This window comes from Tribolium madens, unplaced genomic scaffold (assembly GCF_015345945.1).
Source record: "Tribolium madens isolate multiple individuals breed KSU strain unplaced genomic scaffold, Tmad_KSU_1.1 Scaffold_71;HRSCAF=194;Tcas5.2_LG6, whole genome shotgun sequence".
NCBI classification, from domain to species: Eukaryota; Metazoa; Arthropoda; class Insecta; order Coleoptera; family Tenebrionidae; genus Tribolium; species Tribolium madens.
The window spans coordinates 7,139,931-7,162,924 of record NW_025401041.1 but is presented as its reverse complement, the minus strand read 5'-3'; the positions used below and the strand labels follow the sequence as shown (position 1 = coordinate 7,162,924).

General features: G+C 32.7%; 5 protein-coding genes across 9 annotated transcripts; 1 reads left to right on the top strand and 4 right to left on the bottom strand.

Moving 5' to 3' along the window:
• Positions 1-478: 478 nt before the first annotated feature.
• LOC123008690 (protein takeout-like) lies at positions 479-1,540 on the bottom strand. Its single transcript, XM_044404652.1, has 4 exons — positions 1,410-1,540; positions 1,120-1,360; positions 937-1,070; positions 479-884 (listed from the first exon to the last, which is right to left on the bottom strand). The coding sequence occupies exons 1-4, from the start codon at positions 1,504-1,506 to the stop codon at positions 580-582; spliced, it is 777 nt and encodes a 258-aa protein (XP_044260587.1). The 5' UTR covers positions 1,507-1,540; the 3' UTR covers positions 479-579.
• Positions 1,541-1,852: 312 nt separating this feature from the next.
• LOC123008691 (protein takeout-like) lies at positions 1,853-2,877 on the bottom strand. The gene is made up of 4 exons (XM_044404653.1): positions 2,698-2,877; positions 2,411-2,651; positions 2,235-2,368; positions 1,853-2,190 (listed from the first exon to the last, which is right to left on the bottom strand). Exons 1-4 carry the CDS (start codon positions 2,762-2,764, stop codon positions 1,886-1,888), a joined length of 747 nt encoding a protein of 248 aa, XP_044260588.1. The 5' UTR covers positions 2,765-2,877; the 3' UTR covers positions 1,853-1,885.
• A 3,839-nt stretch (positions 2,878-6,716) lies between these two features.
• On the top strand, positions 6,717-11,709 carry LOC123008430 (probable multidrug resistance-associated protein lethal(2)03659). Of its 5 annotated transcripts, XM_044404219.1 has the most exons (9): positions 6,717-6,962; positions 7,577-7,633; positions 7,694-7,783; positions 7,832-8,062; positions 8,108-8,538; positions 8,579-8,735; positions 8,782-10,403; positions 10,455-10,682; positions 10,734-11,709. In XM_044404219.1, the coding sequence occupies exons 3-9, from the start codon at positions 7,701-7,703 to the stop codon at positions 11,648-11,650; spliced, it is 3,669 nt and encodes a 1,222-aa protein (XP_044260154.1). In that variant the 5' UTR covers positions 6,717-6,962; positions 7,577-7,633; positions 7,694-7,700; the 3' UTR covers positions 11,651-11,709. The 5 variants fall into 5 exon arrangements, with proteins under 5 accessions (XP_044260154.1, XP_044260153.1, XP_044260152.1 ...); XM_044404218.1 differs by lacking the exon at positions 7,577-7,633 and having other exon boundaries at positions 6,717-7,463; XM_044404217.1 differs by lacking the exon at positions 7,577-7,633 and having other exon boundaries at positions 6,717-7,463; positions 7,673-7,783.
• Positions 11,644-18,145, bottom strand: LOC123008432 (cyclin-L1). Its single transcript, XM_044404222.1, has 6 exons — positions 17,854-18,145; positions 17,590-17,774; positions 12,898-13,018; positions 12,563-12,832; positions 12,129-12,514; positions 11,644-12,079 (listed from the first exon to the last, which is right to left on the bottom strand). Exons 1-6 carry the CDS (start codon positions 18,073-18,075, stop codon positions 11,806-11,808), a joined length of 1,458 nt encoding a protein of 485 aa, XP_044260157.1. The 5' UTR covers positions 18,076-18,145; the 3' UTR covers positions 11,644-11,805.
• A 2,805-nt stretch (positions 18,146-20,950) lies between these two features.
• Positions 20,951-22,743, bottom strand: LOC123008858 (potassium/sodium hyperpolarization-activated cyclic nucleotide-gated channel 1-like). The gene has a single exon (XM_044404885.1). It carries the CDS (start codon positions 22,724-22,726, stop codon positions 20,960-20,962), a length of 1,767 nt encoding a protein of 588 aa, XP_044260820.1. The 5' UTR covers positions 22,727-22,743; the 3' UTR covers positions 20,951-20,959.
• Between the last annotated feature and the right edge of the window lie 251 nt (positions 22,744-22,994).

Below are 22,994 nucleotides of genomic sequence, written 5' to 3'. Positions count from 1 at the left end.
CAAGATGAGATCATTTCAAATAAGGTAATAATACAAATAATGTATGCAGAAAATGTAAATTTATTTATGAGAACCAAAAAAATTAATAATAAATAAATTAGATTAAAATATATCACAAACGATATTCTTTGGAACCAAATTAAAAAAAATAAAGCACTTTTTTACACTGACAATCTTTTTTTAACACTTTAGGTTATTAGGTACTACAAAAAAAATTGCTAAAAAAAAAGATTTCTGATTCTTATGGTTAAGTAAAACTGCGTTTTGAACAATATATATTTTATTGAAAAAAATTTCAAATACTATGCAAGATGTAAATTAAAAATTCCTAAATATATACAGCATAATTCAATGAATTTTCACTTAAAGTAATTTTCACATTTACACTAGTAAATCAAAGGTTTAAAGTCTAGACAAACATAAAAAAAATTTTTAGGAAAATTTCCTCCATTCTGAATTAAAAACAAATCATGAAACATTTTCCTGGAATAAACTTGTTTTATTATTAAATCGTAACAAACATGTTTACTATAAAAATAAAAAAATGTGTAACATTTCAAATAATTAAATAACTAACAATTATTCATCGCCGAACATATCCGAAATTGACACTTTCGACAACACTTTATTGAAAATATCTTTAGTAATTTGGCCAAAAGCATCCTCGTAGCTTGCTTTTGCATCATCATACACTTCCCTCCAATTCTCATTAATTACGTTTAGAACATGCTCACTGAGTTTCTTATCACCATTAAACAAATTTTCAAAATCAAATCTAACTCTTTCTGGAATCATCTTTAGATCAATGTTGGTCACTCTAAAGTGCTTTTTGCCATTCTTTTCGTACTCTTCGAGGTCATATTTCACCGGAATTCGGACCTTTTCTATAAAATAAAAAAAACAGAATTGTGTTTGTTTTTGGTGTTAAAAAATTACCCAACGTAATTGTGCCTTTCCCTTCGCCCATTATATCAAGAACTAGAATCTTGCCATTGAGGTTATAGTCACTAACCATGCGGATTTCGGGGTAGAGACACTCATTTTCGATAATTTTATTCTCAAAGTCGACACTTAAATCTTTCTTGACAAACTATTTAATAAATAAAAAATGAAACTTACTTGAGTTTCGAGCATGAAAGATTCGTGAGTCCATAAATATGCACGTTTTTGTAATTCTGGTCCAATTTGACCGAGCCTTCGCCCCCTGCAATCGAAAGGGAGGGAATCACCAAGGGGGATAAACTAGGAATTCCCAATTCCTTGGTCGGTTTATCCATTTGTCTCATCGCTTGTTCGACCGCTCCGGGAGCACATTTTTTAAAATCCGGCTTTTTGCGATCACATTTTATAAAATTCGAAGCTGCAAGTTATGATTAAAATTATGAAAAACACTAGTTTAAACAAATTACGTATTTTAGCACTTGAGCAAAATTCGAAAATAATTACGAAACAAATAAGTTTGAGCTTCATTGTGGCGAGATTTTGATTGAAACTATTTCGCGTCATTGAATTTATATAAACTTTGAGTAATTTTATGTAACGTAAATTATCGTTAATTTTATAGTTGGTGGGGAGGAGGTTTTGTTAGAAAACCTGTTCCCGAAATTCCAGCTTCATCATTTAAATTTCTTCGATTTTTTTTTTAATTAATCAAGTAAAAAACAATAAACATGTCTTAATTTATAATTAATTGTAAGATTTGACCAAAGCTGTTAAAATATCAACTTGTAACAGTAATTAAAGAGTCCAAACATCGTGTCCAAAGTCCTGATAAAAAATATTTTTGATTGAAATTTAATTCTGATGCATTTTAGTGTTATTTTTTTACCAGTTAACAAAATTAAAAAATCAATTCTTCAAAAAAATCTTTATTTAAAACTCAAAATTATTCACCACCAAAAAGTTCATTGACTGAAATTCTTTCGAGCAATCTATTAAAAATCGAGGTAAAAATCTGGGCGAAGGCCTTTTCATATCCCGATTTAACATCCCGGAAAACTTCTTCCCAATTTTCGTTCATAACTTTGAGAATATTGTCACCCAAAGCTTTATCTCCATGAAACAGATTTTTCAAATCAAATTTGATCAAATTTGGGGTCATTGAAAGTTCTGTACTTTTGATTTTGTAGTATTTTTTGTTCTTCTTTTCGTATTCTTCAAAATGGAAGATAATATCCACTCCAATGTGATCTTCAAATGATTAGTTAGAAGTTTCACAAAACAAATAAAATTACCCAAAATTATGGATCCAGGACCGTCTCCAAAAATCGGCAAGAGTAAAATTCTACCATTTATGTCATAATCGAAATCCATGGTAATCGCCGGAGAGGCACAACTCATCGAAATTTTACTCTCGGGAAAAATCACACTAAACTTGTTATTTTCTGGTCCACTGGGTGTATTTACTTACTCAAATTTCGGGCATGTTGTTTGGGTGAAACCGGACATTTTGAGATTTTTGTAATTTTGTTGGAAACTGACGGCCCCAGATCCGGCCCCAATGGTCAAGGATGGAACCTCCAATGGTTCCATGTTTGGTAACCCAACTTCTTTGAATGGTTTGTTCAACTGAGCCAAGGCATTGGTAACGGCTTTTATTAGGCATTTTTGGAAATTGGTTTGATTTTTGTCGCATTTTAGAAAACTTGAAGCTTTATAATTTTTTAATTGGTAAAATAATTAGAAAAAAATACGTACGCAATTTAGTGCAACTACAAAAAGATGCACAAAACAGAAAATATAAACCGAAGAAAACACACTTCATATTTATAAATAACGCAAAATGAAGATACTTTGAATTTTCTCCTTTATTTATAAGTAAATTTTAAAAGTGTCACAATAAACAATTTATTTACTTTTATTTAATGACTGACACAGTTCAATTGCTCATAATTACATGTTGTCAACCATTTAATATTCTTCATATACATCACGTTGGTCGGTAAACAACATTTTTTAATTTTATTATAATAATAAATAAATTAAGTCACTTTTATTTCTCCTGGAAAAGTTTACAGGTGGGTTAATTTCCTACTTTTTATTACTCAAATTTAACAAAACATTAATTACGTATATTATAATAAAATTACTCCTCACGTCAACGCGTTTTTTCTCATGAATATTTAAACAACCGATTAAATTGTTTACGTCTTTATTAAGTTAATTTAATAAAAGGCAATTTTTCAATTATTAATCACTCATTGAAATCACTTTGTAATTTTATGTTTCAAAATTCTCTAAATTACACAATTTTGAAACAAATAAAAAGTGTAACGAAAACGTCTCAAATCACCAAAAAATCATACTTTTTTGATACATTAATAAAAAAAAAACAATTGAAATTTTAACGTCTATTTGTGTTTACGTCTAAATGTGTTTAAAAATAGAGAAAAAAATCGCATTTATAACAAATTCGTGCAAAAAACACAAAACTGCAAATAGTTTTTCGTTAAAACTATTTTTTTAACGTCACACCAAGGCGGGCAATTTAAAATTAAATTTTTTCTTAAATGAATATAAGTCCATAAAAACTTCTTCTTAAAATCTTTCAACGTTTTTTCGGACACCCAATATATTGTTTGAACACGCCTCAAAATTTTAATCGATTATTGATGTTCACATACAGGGTGAATATAAAGTATGGAACCAAGCGGTTTTTTTTAATCATTTGCCTTCAAAAAATAATAATTTATATAAATTAAAGTAATATAAAAAATGTGATAGTATTTTGGGTACGACATTTTATTTTGTTTTTGAATTATGCGATTTTTTGTCAAAATTTCAATTTATGTTAAAAAAATTTTGAAAAAATTAACTATAAAGTAGATAGTTGTAATCCTTAGATCATAACTTTCATGAAAAAAATGATTTTATAGTGGGTTGCCATTTGAAAAAAAATTTTTTTTGTAGAACTCAAAAACAAAAGAAAATTTCGAAAAATTTTATTCTTGATAAATCATCACATTTTTATAGCACTTTATCATTCATCAATTAGTTTTTCCAAAAAATAAATAGTTTAAGCGAAAAACGTTTGGTTCCATTTTTATTCACCTGGTATATTTTTTCTAATGTCAAGTACAAGGTTACAATGCCATATGATAGGTTCATTCATCCATCAACAAATTAAAGTAATTATTCAATTATTAATTTATTAGAAGACTTCACAATTAATAAATGATAAACCTTGAATTCTAAACAAATGGTTGGTAATTTATTCCTATAATGAACTTGTTTCAGAGAATTGCTCCGTCGAATTTAAGTCACTAGTTTGTGACAAAAAAAACATAAAGATAGACATGATAAAAATAAATAAACAGAAACCAATAAGAATTCAGTTTTTTCACAATTTTACATTTAAAATCTCTGGCCAAAAATACACAATATTGTTTTTTTTTTTCAAAGAAGCAGTGTGGCACTAATAAAAAAATTATTGAATTCTTCACACGGTGACAAACATTTTTTAATCACTAATTAATCTAATAAAACAGATATTTCAAAAATTGATTTTTAAGTGTGCTCAAAACACAAAATGCGAATCCTGTGACTCCAAAATTCCAAAAAACACCCCCAGATTTCAAAGTTTTTCTAAACTCGTAAAAACTGACATTATTAGCAATTAGCCATTTAGAAAAATTTCCCTGAAAATTTTGAATACAATCTTCATCAATCTCCAACGTTCCTAAACTACAGTTCCTGTAACAAATTCTCGTCGAGATATTTTTCAATTCATTGTTACGTAAAATAATAGACGAAAAAGTGTGATTATTAAAAATTCCGTCTGTTAAATATTCAATCAAGTTATTTTTCAACGACAGTCTTCTTAATTCGTGTACTTTAAGTCCGTCCAAAAATCGTTTATCAATATAAGAAATGCGGTTATTGTCAAATAGAAGAACACTATTCTGTTGGATAAAACGCAAATTTTCCGGTCCCAAACTCGTAATCATGTTATTTTCAATGATAAGATACTCCAGAAGAGGCACAAGCGAAAAACTTTCAGGATTCAAGACCTCCAATTGATTGAAATTTAACTCCAACCGCTTCAGTTGTAACAAATTCCAAAAAGCGTCATCTTCAAGTGCTTTAATTCCATTAAATGGTAAATAAAGATTTTCGACTGAAAAATCTGCAAATGTTCTTGATTTAATTACCGAAATATTATTTTTCGCAAACATCATTGAAATAATATCACTTTGTTGGAAACAATCTGTTTCTAATTCCCTTATCTCGCAGTTAATAAGATTAATCTCCAAAACTTTTCTGGTCACGTTGTACATTTCGCATTGAAATTTTGGAATTTTTTGATTTTCCACTGTGATAATGGAGACAAAGGGTTTGGCAACGGTTATAACCGAAGAGTTATAAGAAGACCTGATGTTGTACTCAAAATTGTTATTTTCGCCATGTGCCATAATAAATTGGGAACAAATTAAGCCAATTAGTGCTGCTTTTAAGACCATTTTTGTATTAATCCTCTTTCTACGACTTGAGGAAATAAACTTGAATGTTGTAATAATGATAATGGTATAACGTTACTCGAATTAAGAATAATTTAATAAAATTCGAGTTACTCCATCAATGCAATCAATAAAAAATTAAAAAACATCCGAAGTGTATTAGTAAAATTTTAATATTTTTAAAGGGGTTATAAAAATTGAAAATTTTAAGCCATACTTACATGTTTTTCAAAACTAAAATTTTGTTAAAATCTAGTCTTTAACCAATAAACCCCAAAAAATAAAAATTTAAATCGAGAATTTTTTATCTTTTACAAGAGTCGTTTCACCTATCCGGAAACACTATACAGGGTGATTCTTTTAGGGCCTACATTAGAAACTTTTTAACTTCTAATGCAGATAGAAATATGAAATTTTGTACACAACCCAAATCGACCAGTCTGAATTCAACTGAATTATTTTCAAAATGGCTGAACTTCCGGAACTGTAAGAAATTGGCGCCAACTTTGAAATTTTAAATGGTAACCACTTATTTTTATTGCATTTTAGAATTCTCCTCTTCAATCTGAGTAAAGTGTACCTTTTTGCTTACTTATCTGTCATAGTTTTTGATATATGTTAATTTTTTAGTCAAAATTTTCATTTTCAGAGATACATTCAAAAGATCACAGCTCTTGAACCCTTTGCGATAAGTGAATATTTTTTTTGCATTCGATAAACAAAGGTTTAAAGAGTTTTTTGAGAATTTTCATAATTGTCAACTGTCAAATTGCAAGGCTAGTGTGATTTTTTGAAATTGATGATTAACAAACAGCTATAACTCAGTTTTTTCAAATGAAATGTATCTCTTACAGTTTTTGAAATAATCACGAAAATCATGAAAATCATATTAGCTTTGCAATTAGGCAGTTGACAATTTTGAAAATTTTTGAAAACTCTTCAAACCTTTGGTTATCAAATGCAAAAAAATTATTCACTTATCGCAGAGGGTTCAATATGATATTTTAAAATAAATAAACCCCTGCAAATAAAAATTTTGACCAAAAAATTGACACTGTCAAAAATTATGATAGATAAGTACTAACAACTGGGTACATTTTACTCAGTTTGGAGAAGAGAATTCAAAAATGCAATGAAAGTAAATGCTTACCATTTGAAATTTTAAAGTTGGCGCCAAATTCTCGTAGTTTCGAAAGTTCAGCCATTTTGAAAATAATTTAACTAAACTTAGACTGGTCGATTTGGGTTGTGTACAAAATTTGAAATTCCTATCGGGATTAGAAGTTAAAAAGTTTCTAATGTAGGCCCTAAAAGAATCAGCCTGTATAATAAAAATATAAAATAGAGATTAAAAATTAGAGTTTTAATAGACTAGGGAAATTTACATATTCAAGGTTGAAAGCACCACTGTAACAAATACATAAATAACAATAAACATAAAAATAAATACAAATTCAAAACAAGTCACGAAAACCCTAATTCAAGTGATAAAGAAACGTGATATATGTAGGTAGATAAGACTATGCGTATAATAAATTTACAGGGTGCTAAAAAAAGATTGTAAAATATTTCAGGAAATAACAGTATGAACCAAAATAAACAAAAAAATCTTAATAAACATTTTGCAATCTGTTCAAACAAAAAAGAAAAGCTTCTAGTGAAAATTATAAAAAATTTCACATTCGATATCTCTGAAAGGGTTACTTTTCAGATCCGTATTTATAAGACTTTTTTGTTTATTTTAGCCCATGCTATTACCTCCTTAAATACTTTACAATCTTTTTTTAACACCCTGTATAGTGACAATAATTTTATTACTTATTAATGCCGAAAAGTAAGTAACTAAAGTTACCAACAGTAACAATTTAAAAATAGGTAGGATAAGATAATAAAGCATTTTAGTTGTTTCTCTTCAAAATTCGAAACATTACACATTAGACACATAAAAAAACAACAAATTTGTGTTTGTTTAGCCTCTGATTGATTGATTGTTTGGGTGTTTCATAGGTAATTATCTTGAAATATTGGCATTTATTTTTTCAAATCAATCACAAAAAAATTTAATTACCCTCAGTACTCAATTATCAAAAAACGGTTTCGATAATTTTACTTAACCTTAGCTTAACTGTAAGTACTATTATTATTCCGAAAGCAATTATACAATATTAAAAAAACAGGTAATGTCATATTTTTATCATTCATGCTATTGTTATCAGAGAAATTATAATTTCTACTAGAATAAAAATGGAAGCTAAAGACCTACCAAGCAAGGAGAAAAGAATTCACCCGGAGGAAAAATCCAACTTTTTATCAAATCTTCTCTTCTGGTTGGTAATTATTCTCCAAAAATATGTACACGAAATGTAGATTTGTAGTTGGCAAATTGGTATAATACTTAAAGGACGCAAAAAAGAACTCACAGAAGACGACCTCTATGAACCACTGAAAAGTCAACAATCTCACAAGTTGAGCGAAAAATTAGAAAAACACTGGAATGAGGAGAAAACACGCAAAAAACCGTCCTTGGCTAAAGCTTTAATGAAGACTTTCGGAGTGGAGTTTCTCATCTATGGTGTTTTACTCTTCCTTTTTGATATGGCCTTAACGTAAGTACCTTTTTTAATCAAAACGAGCCAAAACTACTCTTTCAGGTTATTACAACCAATTCTGCTAAAAAAACTTCTAAATTATTTTGACTCAAACCGGGAAAACGTCCCCCAAACCCAGGCATATTGCTATGTCCTTGTTCTAATACTAGCTTCACTGGCATACCTGACATCTTTCCATTTTACCTATTTGGGGTTATACAGTCTTGGTTTAAAAGTCCGAGTCGCTTGTAGTTCCCTAGTCTACAAGAAAATTCTAACTTTGCGAAAAGAGAGTCTCCAGGATTTGACCTCGGGCCAAATTATCAATTTATTATCAAATGATATACACCGGATTGATTTAGTACTACCAACTTTGCACTGTTTATGGAGTGCCCCTTTGAAAATACTCTTGGCTACAATCTACTTAAATATCAGTTTTGGGTACAACGCCACGTTTGGTATTTTGGGAATCCTAGTTTTTGTTATTGCCCAATGTGAGTACAAATCATTATCAAAAATATCACATTGGTTTAGTACTCATTACCAGAAAGCTCTCACAAGTCAAGCAAAAATTGGCGCCGCAAACCGACCAAAGGATTCGACTTTTCAATGATATCATTCGAGGGATTCAAATTATCAAAATGTGTACTTGGGAGGAGTCCTTCTCCAAGTATATCACCGACGTCCGAAAGTAAGTATTATCAAATATCAATCACGAGTTTCCATATCAATTCTAGATCAGAAACCGACAAGCTTACCACCGCCAATCACCTCCGGTTTCTTTGCGCTGTTTTTAAAGTCTACGTATCAAAAATCTCAGTTTTCCTCTGCATTCTTGCAAGTATCGTTAATAACATGCCCTTGACTCCTCAAAACGTTTATGCCCTGATGACAATCTACGAAAATTTGAAGACCACAGCCACGACTCGACTCCCTTTCGCCTTGATTAGAACCACAGAAAGCAAAGTTACGATTGAACGAATCCAAAACGTGCTACTTGTTGATTGTCACAATCCCGGTCCTCGGGGCATAATCCACGGCCTCAATATCAAATTCCTCAAACCGAAAATGCCCACAATTTGCATCCGTAATGCCTGGTTCCAGCTCAACGGTGCGACTCTCCTCCACAATATCACATTTAATGCCTCTCCCGGTGATTTGATTGGAGTGATTGGGAGTGCCGGAAGCGGCAAAACTACTCTCCTACACGCCATTTTATCGGAAGTTAGTCCAGTCAAAGGCATAATTGAAGTTGAGGGCACAATTTCTTATGCCTCACAAGAACCGTGGATTTTTTCCGCAAGTGTGAGGCAAAATATTCTATTCCGTGAGGAGTTTAACGCAGGGAAGTACTCGCAAGTTGTCAAAGTTTGCGCATTGGAGTATGATTTGACACAACTCCCATTTGGGGATAATACTCTGGTTGGGGAAAGAGGAACGATGTTGAGTGGGGGCCAAAAAGCGAGGATTAATTTAGCCCGGGCTGTGTACAAAAACGCTGATATTTATCTCCTTGATGATCCCTTGTCCGCTGTTGATACGCATGTGGCAAGGCATATTTTTGACGAGTGTATCGTGAGATATTTGGGAGGGAAATGTGTAGTTTTGGTGACACATCAGGTGCAATATTTGAAAAATACAACAAGGATTTATAAGTTAGACAAAGGCCGAATTGATAAAACTGGGAGTTTTGATATCGGCCTTGAAGATAAGTCAAGTGGGGATAAAAATGATACGAAAAGTGTGATTTTGGGGGAGTTTCAAGTCCCCACAGCTGTCAAAGAAGAAAGAGGAACCGGAAGTGCGACTAAAGTGTATCGTGACTATTTCCTCAACGCCACTGGTGTCACTATAACTTTAGCAGTGTTCCTCCTATTCGCACTCAATACCCTCATTGGATATTTGATTGATATTTTTATAACGTTTTGGATTAACTCAAAAATTGATATTGATACAAATGACAAGTTATATATTTATGGATTTTTAGTACTACTTCTTGTTTTTGGGACTCATGTAGCGACTTGGTTTTTCGTCAAATACACAGTCAGCATATCAAAATTCCTCCACGATGTGTTCTATCAAGGTGTTATCAACAGTCCTATCAAATTTTTTAATGATAACTCCTCGGGACGTATCCTCAATCGTTACTCGACTGATTTAGGTTCGGCCGAAGAAGTCATCCCTTTGTTCCTCCTGGAACTGCTAATAAAAATATTCTTGGTCATTGGAATATCTATAATCATCTCGATACTCAATTTCTGGATGGTTATACCATCGATATTTTTGTATATTTTGCTTTTTACATATATATATTTGCATCAACCGGCAAACAAAAATATGAGACGAACTGAAGGAATCGGTACATTGTAACTTATTTTAGAACTTGGAGTACTAATTTGCGTTTTTTTAGTAACAAGTCCTGTAATAAGTCACATGGCGTCAACCTTGCAAGGCCTAACCACCATCCATGCTTTAAAAGCCCATAAAGTCTTACTACAAGAGTTCAATAGTAAACTGGACGTCCAAACTTCGGCATGTTACACGAGCAAGGCCATATATTGTACTCTGGCGTTTTGGGCCGACTTGACCTGTACCATATACACAGGAGTGGCAATTTTTAGTTTCTTTCTCTTCACAGGTAACAATTGATACTTTCAAACATGAATAAATAATAATAAATAATCTGTAGGGAATTATATGGGAGTCATCGGTTTGGCCTTCACCACGTCCATAATGTTCGGCGAGACAATCCAAATGGTTATGAAGGACTGCAGCGAAATTGACTCTACCATGACTTCTATTGAACGTGTTATGGACTACTCGAGACTTCCCCCCGAACCGGACGAAGGGACTCTCATACCGGACAACTCCTGGCCTGATAAAGGCAATATTGTCTTCGACTGCGTTTCAATGCAATACTCAACCAACTTCTTGGCTTTAAACCAAACTTGTTTCAGTATTAAATCTGGTGAAAAAATCGGGATTGTGGGTAGAACAGGTGCTGGGAAGTCGTCATTAATCTCAGCACTATTCCGTTTGTTTCATTTCGAAGGGACCATCACCATCGATGGCATTGACACCAAAAAGGTGCCTTTGCACATCTTGAGGTCCAAAATCTCGATCATTCCCCAAGAACCGGTCATTTTTATCGGAAGTCTTCGCAAAAACTTGGACCCTTTTGCTGAGTTCTCAGATGCTGAGCTCTGGAATGCTTTAGAAGAAGTCGAATTGAAGAAACACTTCCTTGAAACTGGTCTTGATAGTCCTGTTTCTGAAGGTGGTTCAAATTTCAGCGTTGGTGAAAGGCAACTCTTGTGTCTTGTTAGAACAATACTCAGGAAGGCCAAAATTATCGTTCTGGATGAAGCCACTTCTAATGTTGACTCGAAAACGGACGAGATGATCCAGTCCACTATTCGAAGGAAATTTGAAGGGTGTACAGTACTAACAATAGCACATCGGCTCAAAAGTGTTCTCGACTCGGACAAGATTCTGGTAATGGAGGCAGGATCAGTGGTGGAGTTTGGACGTCCCGAGGACCTACTTAGGGATACAGAAGGATATTTTAACAAACTTGTACAAAAAAGTAACATTAAAAATATATAAAAAATATCCATCTATTTGTCCTTGATTTAAGAAAATTTGTACACATACAAGAACAAAATCCGGTACTTAAAATCAATTCGTATCTAACGGTAAAATTGCAATTAATACAATCTGACTTAAAAACATTAATCACTAGTAATTCTTAAATTAAGTTTTTATCTCCGCCGATCCTTCGACCTCTCCCTTATATCTTTCTCATGTTTAGATTTCTTATACTTGTCTCTATCTTCCCGATATTTGTCTTCTTTATCTTTATATTTGTCGTCTCTCTTGTCATGTCGTTCCTTCTTCTCATCGTACCTCTCCCTCTCCCTTTCTCTTTCTTCTTTCCCACTATACCTCTCCTTCTCGTACTTATCATATTTGTCATACCTATCTATATACCGGTCATTTTTATCATTGACAGGCGACGTTGACCTCCTCTTCTCCCTAAAACATTCAATTAATCTTTTTCCCCCCCACTTCAATAAGCACAAACCTCCCCTTCCTTGACGTTTTATGCGGCGAATTACTCCTCGACCTCGAGTAACTCCTCCTTTTGTGATTCTTCTTATGATTCCTCGACGGTGAACGACTCCTCGATCTGTGTTTCTTCGACCTCTTGTGATTATGTTTACTAACCGGACTATGACTTGCCGACCTCGACCTTGACCTTTTCTCCGAAACGGGCGGCGCTATGTGACTCCCCGACCGACTTATAAAACCACCCCACGCATTATGCGCCCCAGCCGTCTTCTGCGTATTCGGACTGGACGAATCATTATTAGGGGTGTTGTTTCCGGAATTCCCCCGAGCTTTAACCCTCGCATCGTGATACTGTTTACACAATTCTTCGACTTTTCTCTCAAGTTGCTCGATGTTTGGCTAAAAAAATCAATCATTAAACGATAAAATCAAAATAACACTAGCTACCTTTGGTCTATTATACAATTTTAATATCCTAATCGCTATATCTCTGACTTCCGCTTCCGTGGCGCCAAAAATCGAATACCAGGACGGGTTTTTCGGTAAAGGCAATTGTAATTTACGCGCCGTTAGGTATATACAAGCGCACGCCACTGTTTCCGGTTGGTAACGTACAAAAACGTCGGTGCGCAACGAGTCGTTCATGTAATTCCATGAATATTGCATTAGTTTTTGGTTTTTCTCGTAGCCGAGAACTTGTAAATACATGACGATTATCTGAAATAGAGGGCGTTGTAGTCACTGGACGCCATTACCGACGCCATTTTAACTCATCGACTTACTTTATGGGGGTGTTTGATGTGGACGCAGAAGCCGAGCTCCTTCAAAACCCTCCGTTCCGCTTTGATAACGAGATTTTTCAACTGGATATAGTTTACGTCCAGTATCACAGGTTGTATAGTTCTGCACATAGTCAAGAAAAGAAAAAATACAAGTTTGAAAACCGTCAATTACAATTCTCCGGATACGATTGGAGAAGTGTAATTCGGAGCGAAAAATAAACAAATAAAACGAAAAATACTACATTAAAAATTTATTCAAATGGCAAAATGGTCATCGAGTTTAATTTGTTTATTATCCTCCAAATTACATTCAAACATTCAACACCAATACGAAGCAATATGTTTTTTTTTTATTAAACTAGATCGACCATTTTGTGCCACCGCTATTACCTGATTTGCACGTTGACCCAATAAAATAATTAAGAATCAATCACAAGTCTGGTGACCTACAATAAAACATAACCTCACAAATTAGTACTATAGTCGTTATTTACTTCGAGCAAAAAATCGCTCTCAAAATCTTCCTTCTTCTTTTTAATCTTCATTTACCTCGACTCGTCGTACAATGCATGGTTCAAGACTTTTTGGATTCGTACCAACCTAATAAAACAAAAATGTACAACACACCTGGTCGGCCATTTTAAATCCAATAAATATTGAACACATGCATTGCCTTTCCGTAGACCGTCACACAACAATCATGGACGGCCGTGTCTGTGTCTGTCTGTGCATTTCTAGCAGATTCATGTCTGTGTGGTATTAAGGATCCCACTCAGCGCCATGAAGATTATGGGGGACAGAGGCCCTATTGGAGCCATTTGTAGCCTCTGTAAATTAACAACAACATATTGAGTATCTCTTTTGTCCGGTTTCTAACAGTAGCAACCGAGTAAACTTTTTTTTTAATACTAAGCGCTCGTTTCTGACACAAATTGATCAGAAACGATCGCCCCAAAAAGAAAAATCTTCACAATCAGCAAGTGATATGTTAGAATAGAAAAAATAAACAACACTTTTATAATTAATATTTACCTTCAAGTACCACTACAGTCTACAAGCTTTTTATCGGGGTACAACGGTTTTATTTTGAGTTAGTTAAGAAGGCTTCCGGTGATATGGCAAAAATTAACAGGTGAAAAAAACTGAATCTAAACCAAAACAAAAAATTAAGCAGGTTGGGCCTTGACCTCTAACCAAATTATCTCTTTTTTCCAAATTGGTAACTATGACGTCATGTACAGTCGAACAAAGTGAAAATGACGCCGCAATAAACCAGCCCCTGCTGTTTGCATTGCAAACTTGACGTAGTTTTAAGATAAATTCCTTTAGGACCAGGTTCACAGAAAGCGAAATGAAAATTTAATTCAGAATTAAACTAATTCGAATTAAGTTGCCATTTATTTTGAATTGACAAACATCAAATTAATTAAATGAAAATGTTGAATTTTTTAATGAAAAATGTAACAAACCATTTCTTAAAGAAAAATATAAAATAATATAAAATATAAACACATCATTATTGACATAATAATTTTTTTAACTGTTTTTTCAAGATAAAACTAATTAACATAATTTTTGTACGATATCCTGTAGAATAACCGTTTTTATTGTTACAAATTTAAAAGGTAGAAGAATATTCAATTTTAAGACAAAAGTGTCCTATAAATATGTCTCAAAAAATTTTTTGAAAGACCTGTTTTTGTAAAAAACTATGGAATTTAGAATTTTATTGTTGAAAATGGCAAGAAATTTCAGCCAAAATAGTTAGAGTACTATTTATCCTAACCCACAGTTTAAAAAAATATACCATTTTCAACTTAATTTGCTAATTTTTTGGCCCATTTGGGTAAAATTTTTACTTGAAAAAGACAAAAACAATGTCGTTTTCGACCCCTAATTTAGCTATTTTAGCAAAATTTTGTGAAAAAAATCAGTTTTGACCCGAAAACGTTTTTATTCGCTTGAAAATACACGGACATAAATAATTTTTTGCCTAATTAATTTTTGGGCATGTTATGCAATTAAGATTTTTACTCACCATAAACACCATTACACCATTATATTTAATTAGAAGATCTCACGACTTGCATGAGCAAAATGTCGCAAAAAAGTGCATTTTTAACTAAAAAAAGTCAAAAATAATGTTATTTGGTCATTTTTTTCCTAAAATTTTGCAAAAAAAAAAAACAGTTTTTAACCCAAAAACATGTTAATGCTTTAAAAGGTGCACTAACTTGGTGGTTTCTTGGTTGTGAATGAAATTTTTTGAAAAAAAGTAGGTTTTTAGGTCACCAAACTAAATCCAGTGAAACAGACCAAAAGAGAGCGATAATTTGAATATAGTTTAGTGATTTTGTGGCCTATTTTGCGAAAAAAAAAAGTTTTAAGTTCAAAAATGTATTTAACTGCTTAAGAAAGCAAAAATAGAACAATTTTTATCGATTTTTCAACTGGTTCGGACAAAATTTTGCAAAAAAATTTGCATTGCTGGCTGAAGAACTTTCTTAAACGCTTAAAAAAAAGTGAAAAATATAATATTTTCGATTTCCAAAATTAAATTAAGTAACATAATTTTTATACGAAATAGGCTTTCTCTATTTTAAACTTGATTTTATGTAAAGCAATAATATTTTAATAAATGATTTATAAAATAATTTTATTTTGGAAAACATTTAAAAAAAAATATTAAATTAATAATGCTTGTTTTTTAGTCAATGTCATCATTAATGCATCATTTTTTTCAAAAAATGGTTTGTTAAATTTTTCATTAATAAAATTACCTTTTCATTTAACTTGACGTTTGTCAATGCAAAATAAATGGCAACTTTAGTTAATTAGTTAAATAATTGTGAAATAAATTTTTATTATCGATGCCACAGTTTCGTACCGCATTGTATCAAAGATCATTCACTTATAACGTAATTAGAACATATAACAAATACATCGAAATCTTTAATTCTGGAAATTCAGTGTTTACGTTCAAGAGTCGAATTAAGAACTTGTTTTTGAATAATCAACTTTGTTCAACTGAGTTGGATAATTGACGTTAAAAACAAATGCAAAAGAATTTATTTCTGTTCAATTTTTTTTTTAATTTCTTCTTAAAGAATTCTTTCTTGTGTTTTCTTTTTGTTTTTGAGAGACTGGCAATGTTTTCTTTCTTTACTTTTAGTTATTAGTAACTTCCGAATTTATTTTTATTTAAATTTTATATTGTTTATTATAATTATTTTTATTTTTATGTTATAATTGTTTTTTTTTATCAATTTTCTTTTGAGGTTAAGTTGAATAGCTTCAAGCTAGACTTCGCCTCCGCATCTTTGTATTACTTTTTTTTTAAATAAAGAGCTTTATTATTATTACTATTATTTCGCTTTCTGTAAACCGGCTCCTAAAGAAATTTATCTTGAAACTACGTCAAATTTGTAATGCGATAATTTACGACCCAGAAGGGTTTATTGAGGCGTCATTTTCACTTTGTTCGAATGTACCGGGTAGGGCATCGGTTACGCGTACTTGATAAATCGCGACTTCAAATTAATTAAAACTGGCGATATTTCATATACCTAACTAATTATTGATAGGGTATAATTTGAGTTTTTCTAATTTTTTTGGATCATAAATGAGTCCGTAACAGTTTTGTGTGTTTTATGAATACTTTCTGTTAATTTACCTATAAAGTTTTTACACTAAATGAATCTGTACCTGTCAGCAAATCAAACTTTGATATCACAATTTCAAATTTTGACTTGGTTAGCCAAATAATCGCTTTTTTATTTAAACACAAACCAGACCTGTGATTTATGACAAAATGGTATAATTTGCCAACAAAAGAATCATTTACTGGTAGCCGACCGCTTTAAAGGGTCTTTTTGTTGTAAACCTTGGAATCTTACCCAAACTGCAGTTCCCCATTGTCACCTAAATTTACGATGGCACAAGTAGTAGGGAAATTGCGTTTAATTCAAAATCTAATTGGAATTTTTTTCTCTGATTTTGTAAAAAATTGTAGGAAGTGAATCTGCGTAGGTCAGTATAAAAATTAGAATTAAATTTTTTGGGAGAAAATTATTTATTTTTTTTTGGCTTTGTTTGTGAATGAAAAAATACCAAAAAATTAGAGAATGTACCTTACTAATGCCCAGGTAAGTGTGAAAAAATTCAACAATTTTATTTAATTAGAAGTGGAGATTTTCTTTTTGGGCGTAACGGATGCCCCACCCGGTATGTTGTTGCGCAAAAATCCCTAACAGTAATTTTAGACTTTTCCGGTTGGTAAGCCAACAAATGTCGGTCATAAGCCACTCTGATCAAATTTATACATATTGTGAACGATTTATCAATGAATGTGTTACTAAAAAATAGAATAAAAACCCAACCTGCTGAGTCCAATTCTTTACAGTATCCCCAACTATCAATTTAGTGAGTCTTCATATGAAAATTGCGCCATGATGGGCATTGAGACACCACACCTGTTCCATCCTGCAACATGTGAGATAGTATCAAGGCACACCACAGCCCAATTTCCCAGTTCTCGTTCTTGCAATCCTAAAAAAATCCAGGATAATAAATCCGGACCTGACCCCCGTTTTGTAACTGATCAACGCGACCGAACGGAAAAAACCATTATGCTTCGTATTGATGAGAACAGTGTCATATTGTGGTTAACAAAACAATCAACTTGAAACTTACTTGTTGGAATTCACTTGTCGTATGTGAGTAAAGACGTTGATAACGTCTCGAACCCTTCGGGGGGCTTCTTCAATCTTGGAAGCTAAACAAACGCAAGCCATCGCCGTGTGATCGACCGGATGACGCACTAAACTCTTCGAATAATAAAAACGTTGCAAAAGGACTTGTCCAGTAGCCATCGCTACCTGTAAACATCGGCCAAAAAATGTTAACAACAAGCCCCAAAACCGACTAAATCAATATAAAATGAAACTTTAGACACACCTGAGGTAATTTCAGCAGAATTCCAGCCGTTTGAATCAATTCACAACCGTAAATGCGTAAATCCGTCTCGGTTTCAATGTCGAGACCATCGTTCTGACTTGGCGTCGGAGACAGCTTCTCTTCAGGCAATAATTTATTCTTCAACGTTAAAATTACTTTGCCGTAGGGTTTTACTGGATTTTTCACGTTGTTTTGCCCCGATTCTGCCTTCGCAGAACCCATTTTTCAGAGTTTGTGACACTCAACGTTAACACAACGATCACAAAATGGCGCAAGTTAAATTTTTAAGTGCGCATGCGTGGACGCTGACGTCAAACAAATGTCAAGATTTGGTTTGAAACCTCACTATTTTCAATTTCAAAAAACCCAAATTTGATGAAAATGTAGCTTAAAACACGTTGAAACGCTTTTTACAAACAAAACATTGCGTTTTGTTCAATTTGTAAAAATGGTTTTATTGCAATTAGGGGAAGGTGGGGCATAGTAGACACACCGTTAAAAAATGCAGGAAAAAATTGACTATTACAGGTCAAGATTGTGTAGTGAAAATTGAGAACTTAGAACCAACGGCTGTGTTTTTACTTGATTAAATTTATAAAAACCCCAAGATGGTCTGAAGTTACAGTTCGTCGTTGGAAGTACAGTTGCGGAATTAAAATTTCGGACAGTATTGTCATTTTCACAATTTTCACAACAACTCTAAAAAACCTTTACATTAATAACCTCATTTTTTATTCTTGTCATGTTTATGTCATTTTGACTTAAAAAATAGCGTCACTGACAGAAAAGTTTATTTGTCAAATGTCACTCATGAATGTTATGATGTCAGTAAAAAAAAACGCAAATTATCAAAAACAATATTTACAAATTTTTCAGAAATTTACATTGTGTGAAAAAGGTTGTTCCCAAAAAGGTTAGCAAAATATCAAAAGAAATGACGTATTTGGTGTTATTGCCATAGTCAGTGTTAAAAAAAATGTAATGAAAAACATGGAAAAACTTGACAGAAGTTCGGAAGATGCCTGACAATTATGAAATTATGAATTGTGACAAAGACAACGTCAAAAAATGGCATTTGTTAACAGACCTAATTACATTACAAAAAAAAATCAATTTGCGGTTTTTTTTGCACTCAATTGTAGTTTATAGTGAACTTTTTAGAGTGATAGAAAAATACTGCCCGACATTTTAATTCCGTAACTGTACAAAAAATTTACGTTTTTTTTGCACTCAAATGTAGTTTACAGTGAACTTTTTAAAGTGATAGAAAAACACTGCCCGAAATTTTAATTCCGTAACTGTACATTTCTCCAAAAGATTATGAATTTACAACAAGAAGTCAGATATACGAGGAATTTTTAAGAAGTTTTCTTAAAGCAAAAAAATAATAGAGAATAATAGAGAACAAACTAAATAAAAGAGAATAAAATTAATCCTTGTGTTTTTTATTTGAAGTGTTGAAGAAATAATAAAGAGTTATTGTAATTTTAATTTTCTTGTAAATTTGTAAAGATTAAAAATAACTATCTTAACCAAATGTAAATCTTTAATTTTTTTAATAAATAAAGTTATATTTGCTTATAAAATGTTATAATTTTTAATGTTTTTGGTCTAGTTTTTAGAAAAAATGACAATCAACAAGAAAATTATACAACTCAAACACAAAAAATTGATCAAGGTTTCAAACCAAAATATACAGATTCCATTGGAGCGCGGACTCGTCACTCCCCAACGGCCATTTTTTGACATTAGATGGACTTTTCTTACTGTCAATCAACGCAGGCAACTTTCATAATTATTTAAATTTGATCATAATGTAACTTAAAAGACGTTGAAACACTTTTTACAAACAAAACGTTGTGTTTTCTATAATTTGTTAAAAATGGTTTTATTCTAATCAGGGGAAGGTGGGGCATAATAGACACACCGTTAAAAAATGCAGGAAAAAATTGACAGTTCAAGATTGTGTAGTGAAAATTGACTCAGATGCAAAAGACTTAGAACCAACTGCTGTGTTTTTATTTGACCAAATTTATAATTATTTCAATAAAACCCCAAGATGGTCTGAAGTTACAGTTCGTAATGGTATTGCCTGGAGGTACAACTGCGGAATTAAAATTTCGGGCATTATTTTTCTATAACTTTAAAAAGTTTATTGTAAACTACCTTTTACTGTCATCATGATTGACATTTGACTATTAAAATATTTTTTTTTGTTGTTAAAATTGTTAATTAAACAAATTGTGTGTCTTAGGAAATTTGTTAATTGAACTAAGTGTGATTAAATCATCGCTTTGATCTGCTGCCTATCCTTTATTATGCCACAAATCACAATTTTTGAAAGTAAATAAGTCAAAATGACATAAAAATGGCCAGAGTAAAAAATTAGGTTATTAATGTAGTATGTAATGTAATGTATTCCGCAACTGTACATTTCTCCAAAAGGTGAATTTACGAAAAGAAGTCAGTTTTTAAAAGCTCCATCCAAAACAACTTTAAACAGATATAAGGGAAATTCTTAAGAAGTTTTCTCAAAGCAAAAAAACGATAGAGAATGATAGAAAACAAACTAAATAATAGAGAATAAAATTAATCCTTGTGTTTTTTATTTGAAGTTTTGAAGAAATAATAAAGAGTAATTTTAATGTTCTTGTAAATTTGTAAAAATTAAAAATCACCATCTAACCCAAATGTAAATCTTTATTTTTTTAATAAATAAAATTAAGCTTGCTTATAAAATATTATATTTTTTATGTTTTTGGTCTAGTTCTTAGAAAAAATGACAATCAACAAATAAATTATTATACAACTCATACGGTTTCAAACCATAGTATACAGATTCCATTGGCGCGGACTCGTCACTCCCCAACGGCCATTTTTTGACATTAGACAGACTTTTTATTTTATTACTGTCAATCAACGCAGACAAGGCTCACAATTATTCAAATTTGATCATAATGTAACTTAAAAGTCGTTGAAACACTTTTTTAACACAAAACGTTGTATTTTGTACATACAATTAGTTAAAAAAAAAGTTTTTTGTGATTGGGGGAAGGTGGGGGCATAATAGACATACCATTAAAATACATTTTATTGGCAACACAAATCAGTCAAAATCATCTCTTTTAATTCCATAATGCAAAATATTCCCTTTTCCTAGTTCGTCTAAAATCTCCCCCACATAATCAGTCTCTTGTGTCCTCCTCGCATACGTCTGATTATAAACCCTCGCTTTATTCCTCGCCATCGCCTCCAATTTGAACGTAATTTCGGGATACATCGTACAACAATATGCCAAATCGTTGACTTGCAATTCAAACACTTCGGTCGCTTCTAGGGCCACAATCTGGTACAAAAACCCGATTTGTTCCTCATTACAAAACCGACTTGCATCCCCAAACTCCGTCCCATCCTCAATATGCCACAATTCCTTCCCTCCAATCACCTGAATCATACAAGTCCCATAGAGGATAAAGTAAATCGAGTCGGACTCCTCTTCAGCACTCATTATCATCTCTCCCGGGAGGTAAATCTCCTGTTTGAGCAAGGCTAAAATACACCCAACTGCAGATTTAGATAGTCCTTTGAAGATTTTCACTTCGGTGATGAGATTCCGGCAACTGTAAAGAAGAACTTCCATCCGGAGACGCTCCGTGAGGGAATCAAGAATCTCCTGTTCGGAAAAGAACTTATTTCCGTACTTGTAGTCATAATATAGGACAATACGGCGTTTGAGGGCACCAGGAAATTTTTTCTTCGTCATGTATTGCTTCACCTGCCAATTGAGTTCTTCGTAGCGGTTCTCAGCAATGTTGGCAACTCCAAACATTTGCAAAACTTTAGCCACCATTCCTATGTAGAACATCATGCCGTTCATAGTGACAAAAGACAGTACAATCATCTCAGCACTGCGTTTTGTCTTGTAGATCGAAGTACCACAACCGAAGAAATGACAAGCAACAATTGACAAGTACAAGAGGTACACACGAAAGGAGTAATTCGTACGATCGGCCAAAGAATGAGTTACCGTAATTTGGTCAAGTCGAGTCGTCCTCTGATAATATTGATAAACAAAAGTATCACGATTTGATAAATGATACAACTTCCGAAACATATAAATCAGACTCAAAATACACGACCATTCGTGCAAAGTCACCAAAACTATGATAATGATAACAATGATGGTTTGAGACGACTCTTGCAACTTGAATTTTCGCAAAATTGTTAACGCGTTAGCAACCACACTCCTCATTCGCACTAACCGAAACTTGTGGAACTCATAAATCACAATTTTTAGGTCAAATCTCTTGATTGGAACAAAATAGAAGACTAGAAAACCCACAATTGGTAAAATATCGAACAAGAAATAGCTCCGGATATAGACTTTTGCGATGATTTTCTTCTCCAAGATAACCTCTCGTGTTTTCTCGTTTACAACCCCGATAAAAAACCGTAGAACAATATCTAGGAGAAGGAGGGCATTGATTGCAAATAGTACTTTACTGGAGACCATTCGAGTGGCCCTGGCGTGGAACTCCTCCCCCAGGAAGCTCCCCAAGAACGACTCGAAGAAGAACAAGAAGTATAGCAATACCGAGAGGAGCATCTCCTTCGCCCGATTGAAACTGCTGAAAGGGTGGATGATATACTTGTATCGTGGGGTGTAGAAGTGTCTATTGCGTTCGTGGGTCAACGATGACATGCTTCTGAAGTAGAGTTTTGATTGCTTGTTCTTGCAAACACTGAGTTGGAGCCGAATCGAATAGAGGTATCTTTTCCATCGGGGCTCAAACGGGGAGTGTACTTGCAAATTCTGGTACTCTTTGTGGAGGTCGCAGTCGTGTCTGAAGCGGTTTTTGGGCTCGATTGGCATTTTGACACTAGACGGACTAAAACGACTTGATCGACTTGTTTTTCAAACAGAAGTGTCAAACTGCGATAAATTGACCTGACTCAAAAATTGGAATACCTAATGATCATCTATAAAAAGAAGGAAAGACGTAGAGTAAAAAACAAAAAGGTTTGGTTATTTGCAAAGTGTTAGGTTAAAAAAAATTAAAAAAATAACTGACCTGACAGGACCTGACTCAAAAATTGGAATAATAATCCTCTATTTGGGTACAAAGTGAGAAAGGAAAAAC

Bases quoted from the DNA above. Each gene is read 5' to 3' on its own strand.
- LOC123008690 (XM_044404652.1), bottom strand. From the start codon at position 1,506: ATGACGCGAAATAGTTTCAATCAAAATCTCGCCACAATGAAGCTCAAA. The intron at 1,361-1,409 runs GTAATTTGTTTA...CATAACTTGCAG, and splicing joins TTGCTCAAGTGCTAAAATAC to CTTCGAATTTTATAAAATGT. The intron at 885-936 runs GTAATTTTTTAA...TTTATTTTATAG, and splicing joins GAAAGGCACAATTACGTTGG to AAAAGGTCCGAATTCCGGTG.
- LOC123008691 (XM_044404653.1), bottom strand. From the start codon at position 2,764: ATGAAGTGTGTTTTCTTCGGTTTATATTTTCTGTTTTGTGCATCTTTT. The intron at 2,652-2,697 runs GTACGTATTTTT...AAAATTATAAAG, and splicing joins TTGTAGTTGCACTAAATTGC to CTTCAAGTTTTCTAAAATGC. The intron at 2,369-2,410 runs GTAAGTAAATAC...TAACAAGTTTAG, and splicing joins ACAACATGCCCGAAATTTGA to TGTGATTTTTCCCGAGAGTA.
- LOC123008430 (XM_044404219.1), top strand. From the start codon at position 7,701: ATGGAAGCTAAAGACCTACCAAGCAAGGAGAAAAGAATTCACCCGGAG. The intron at 8,539-8,578 runs GTGAGTACAAAT...ACATTGGTTTAG, and splicing joins AGTTTTTGTTATTGCCCAAT to TACTCATTACCAGAAAGCTC. The intron at 8,736-8,781 runs GTAAGTATTATC...TATCAATTCTAG, and splicing joins TATATCACCGACGTCCGAAA to ATCAGAAACCGACAAGCTTA.
- LOC123008432 (XM_044404222.1), bottom strand. From the start codon at position 18,075: ATGGGTTCTGCGAAGGCAGAATCGGGGCAAAACAACGTGAAAAATCCA. The intron at 13,019-17,589 runs GTAAGTTTCAAG...GACTATGTGCAG, and splicing joins CGACAAGTGAATTCCAACAA to AACTATACAACCTGTGATAC. The intron at 12,833-12,897 runs GTAAGTCGATGA...CCTCTATTTCAG, and splicing joins ACATCAAACACCCCCATAAA to ATAATCGTCATGTATTTACA.
- LOC123008858 (XM_044404885.1), bottom strand. From the start codon at position 22,726: ATGCCAATCGAGCCCAAAAACCGCTTCAGACACGACTGCGACCTCCAC.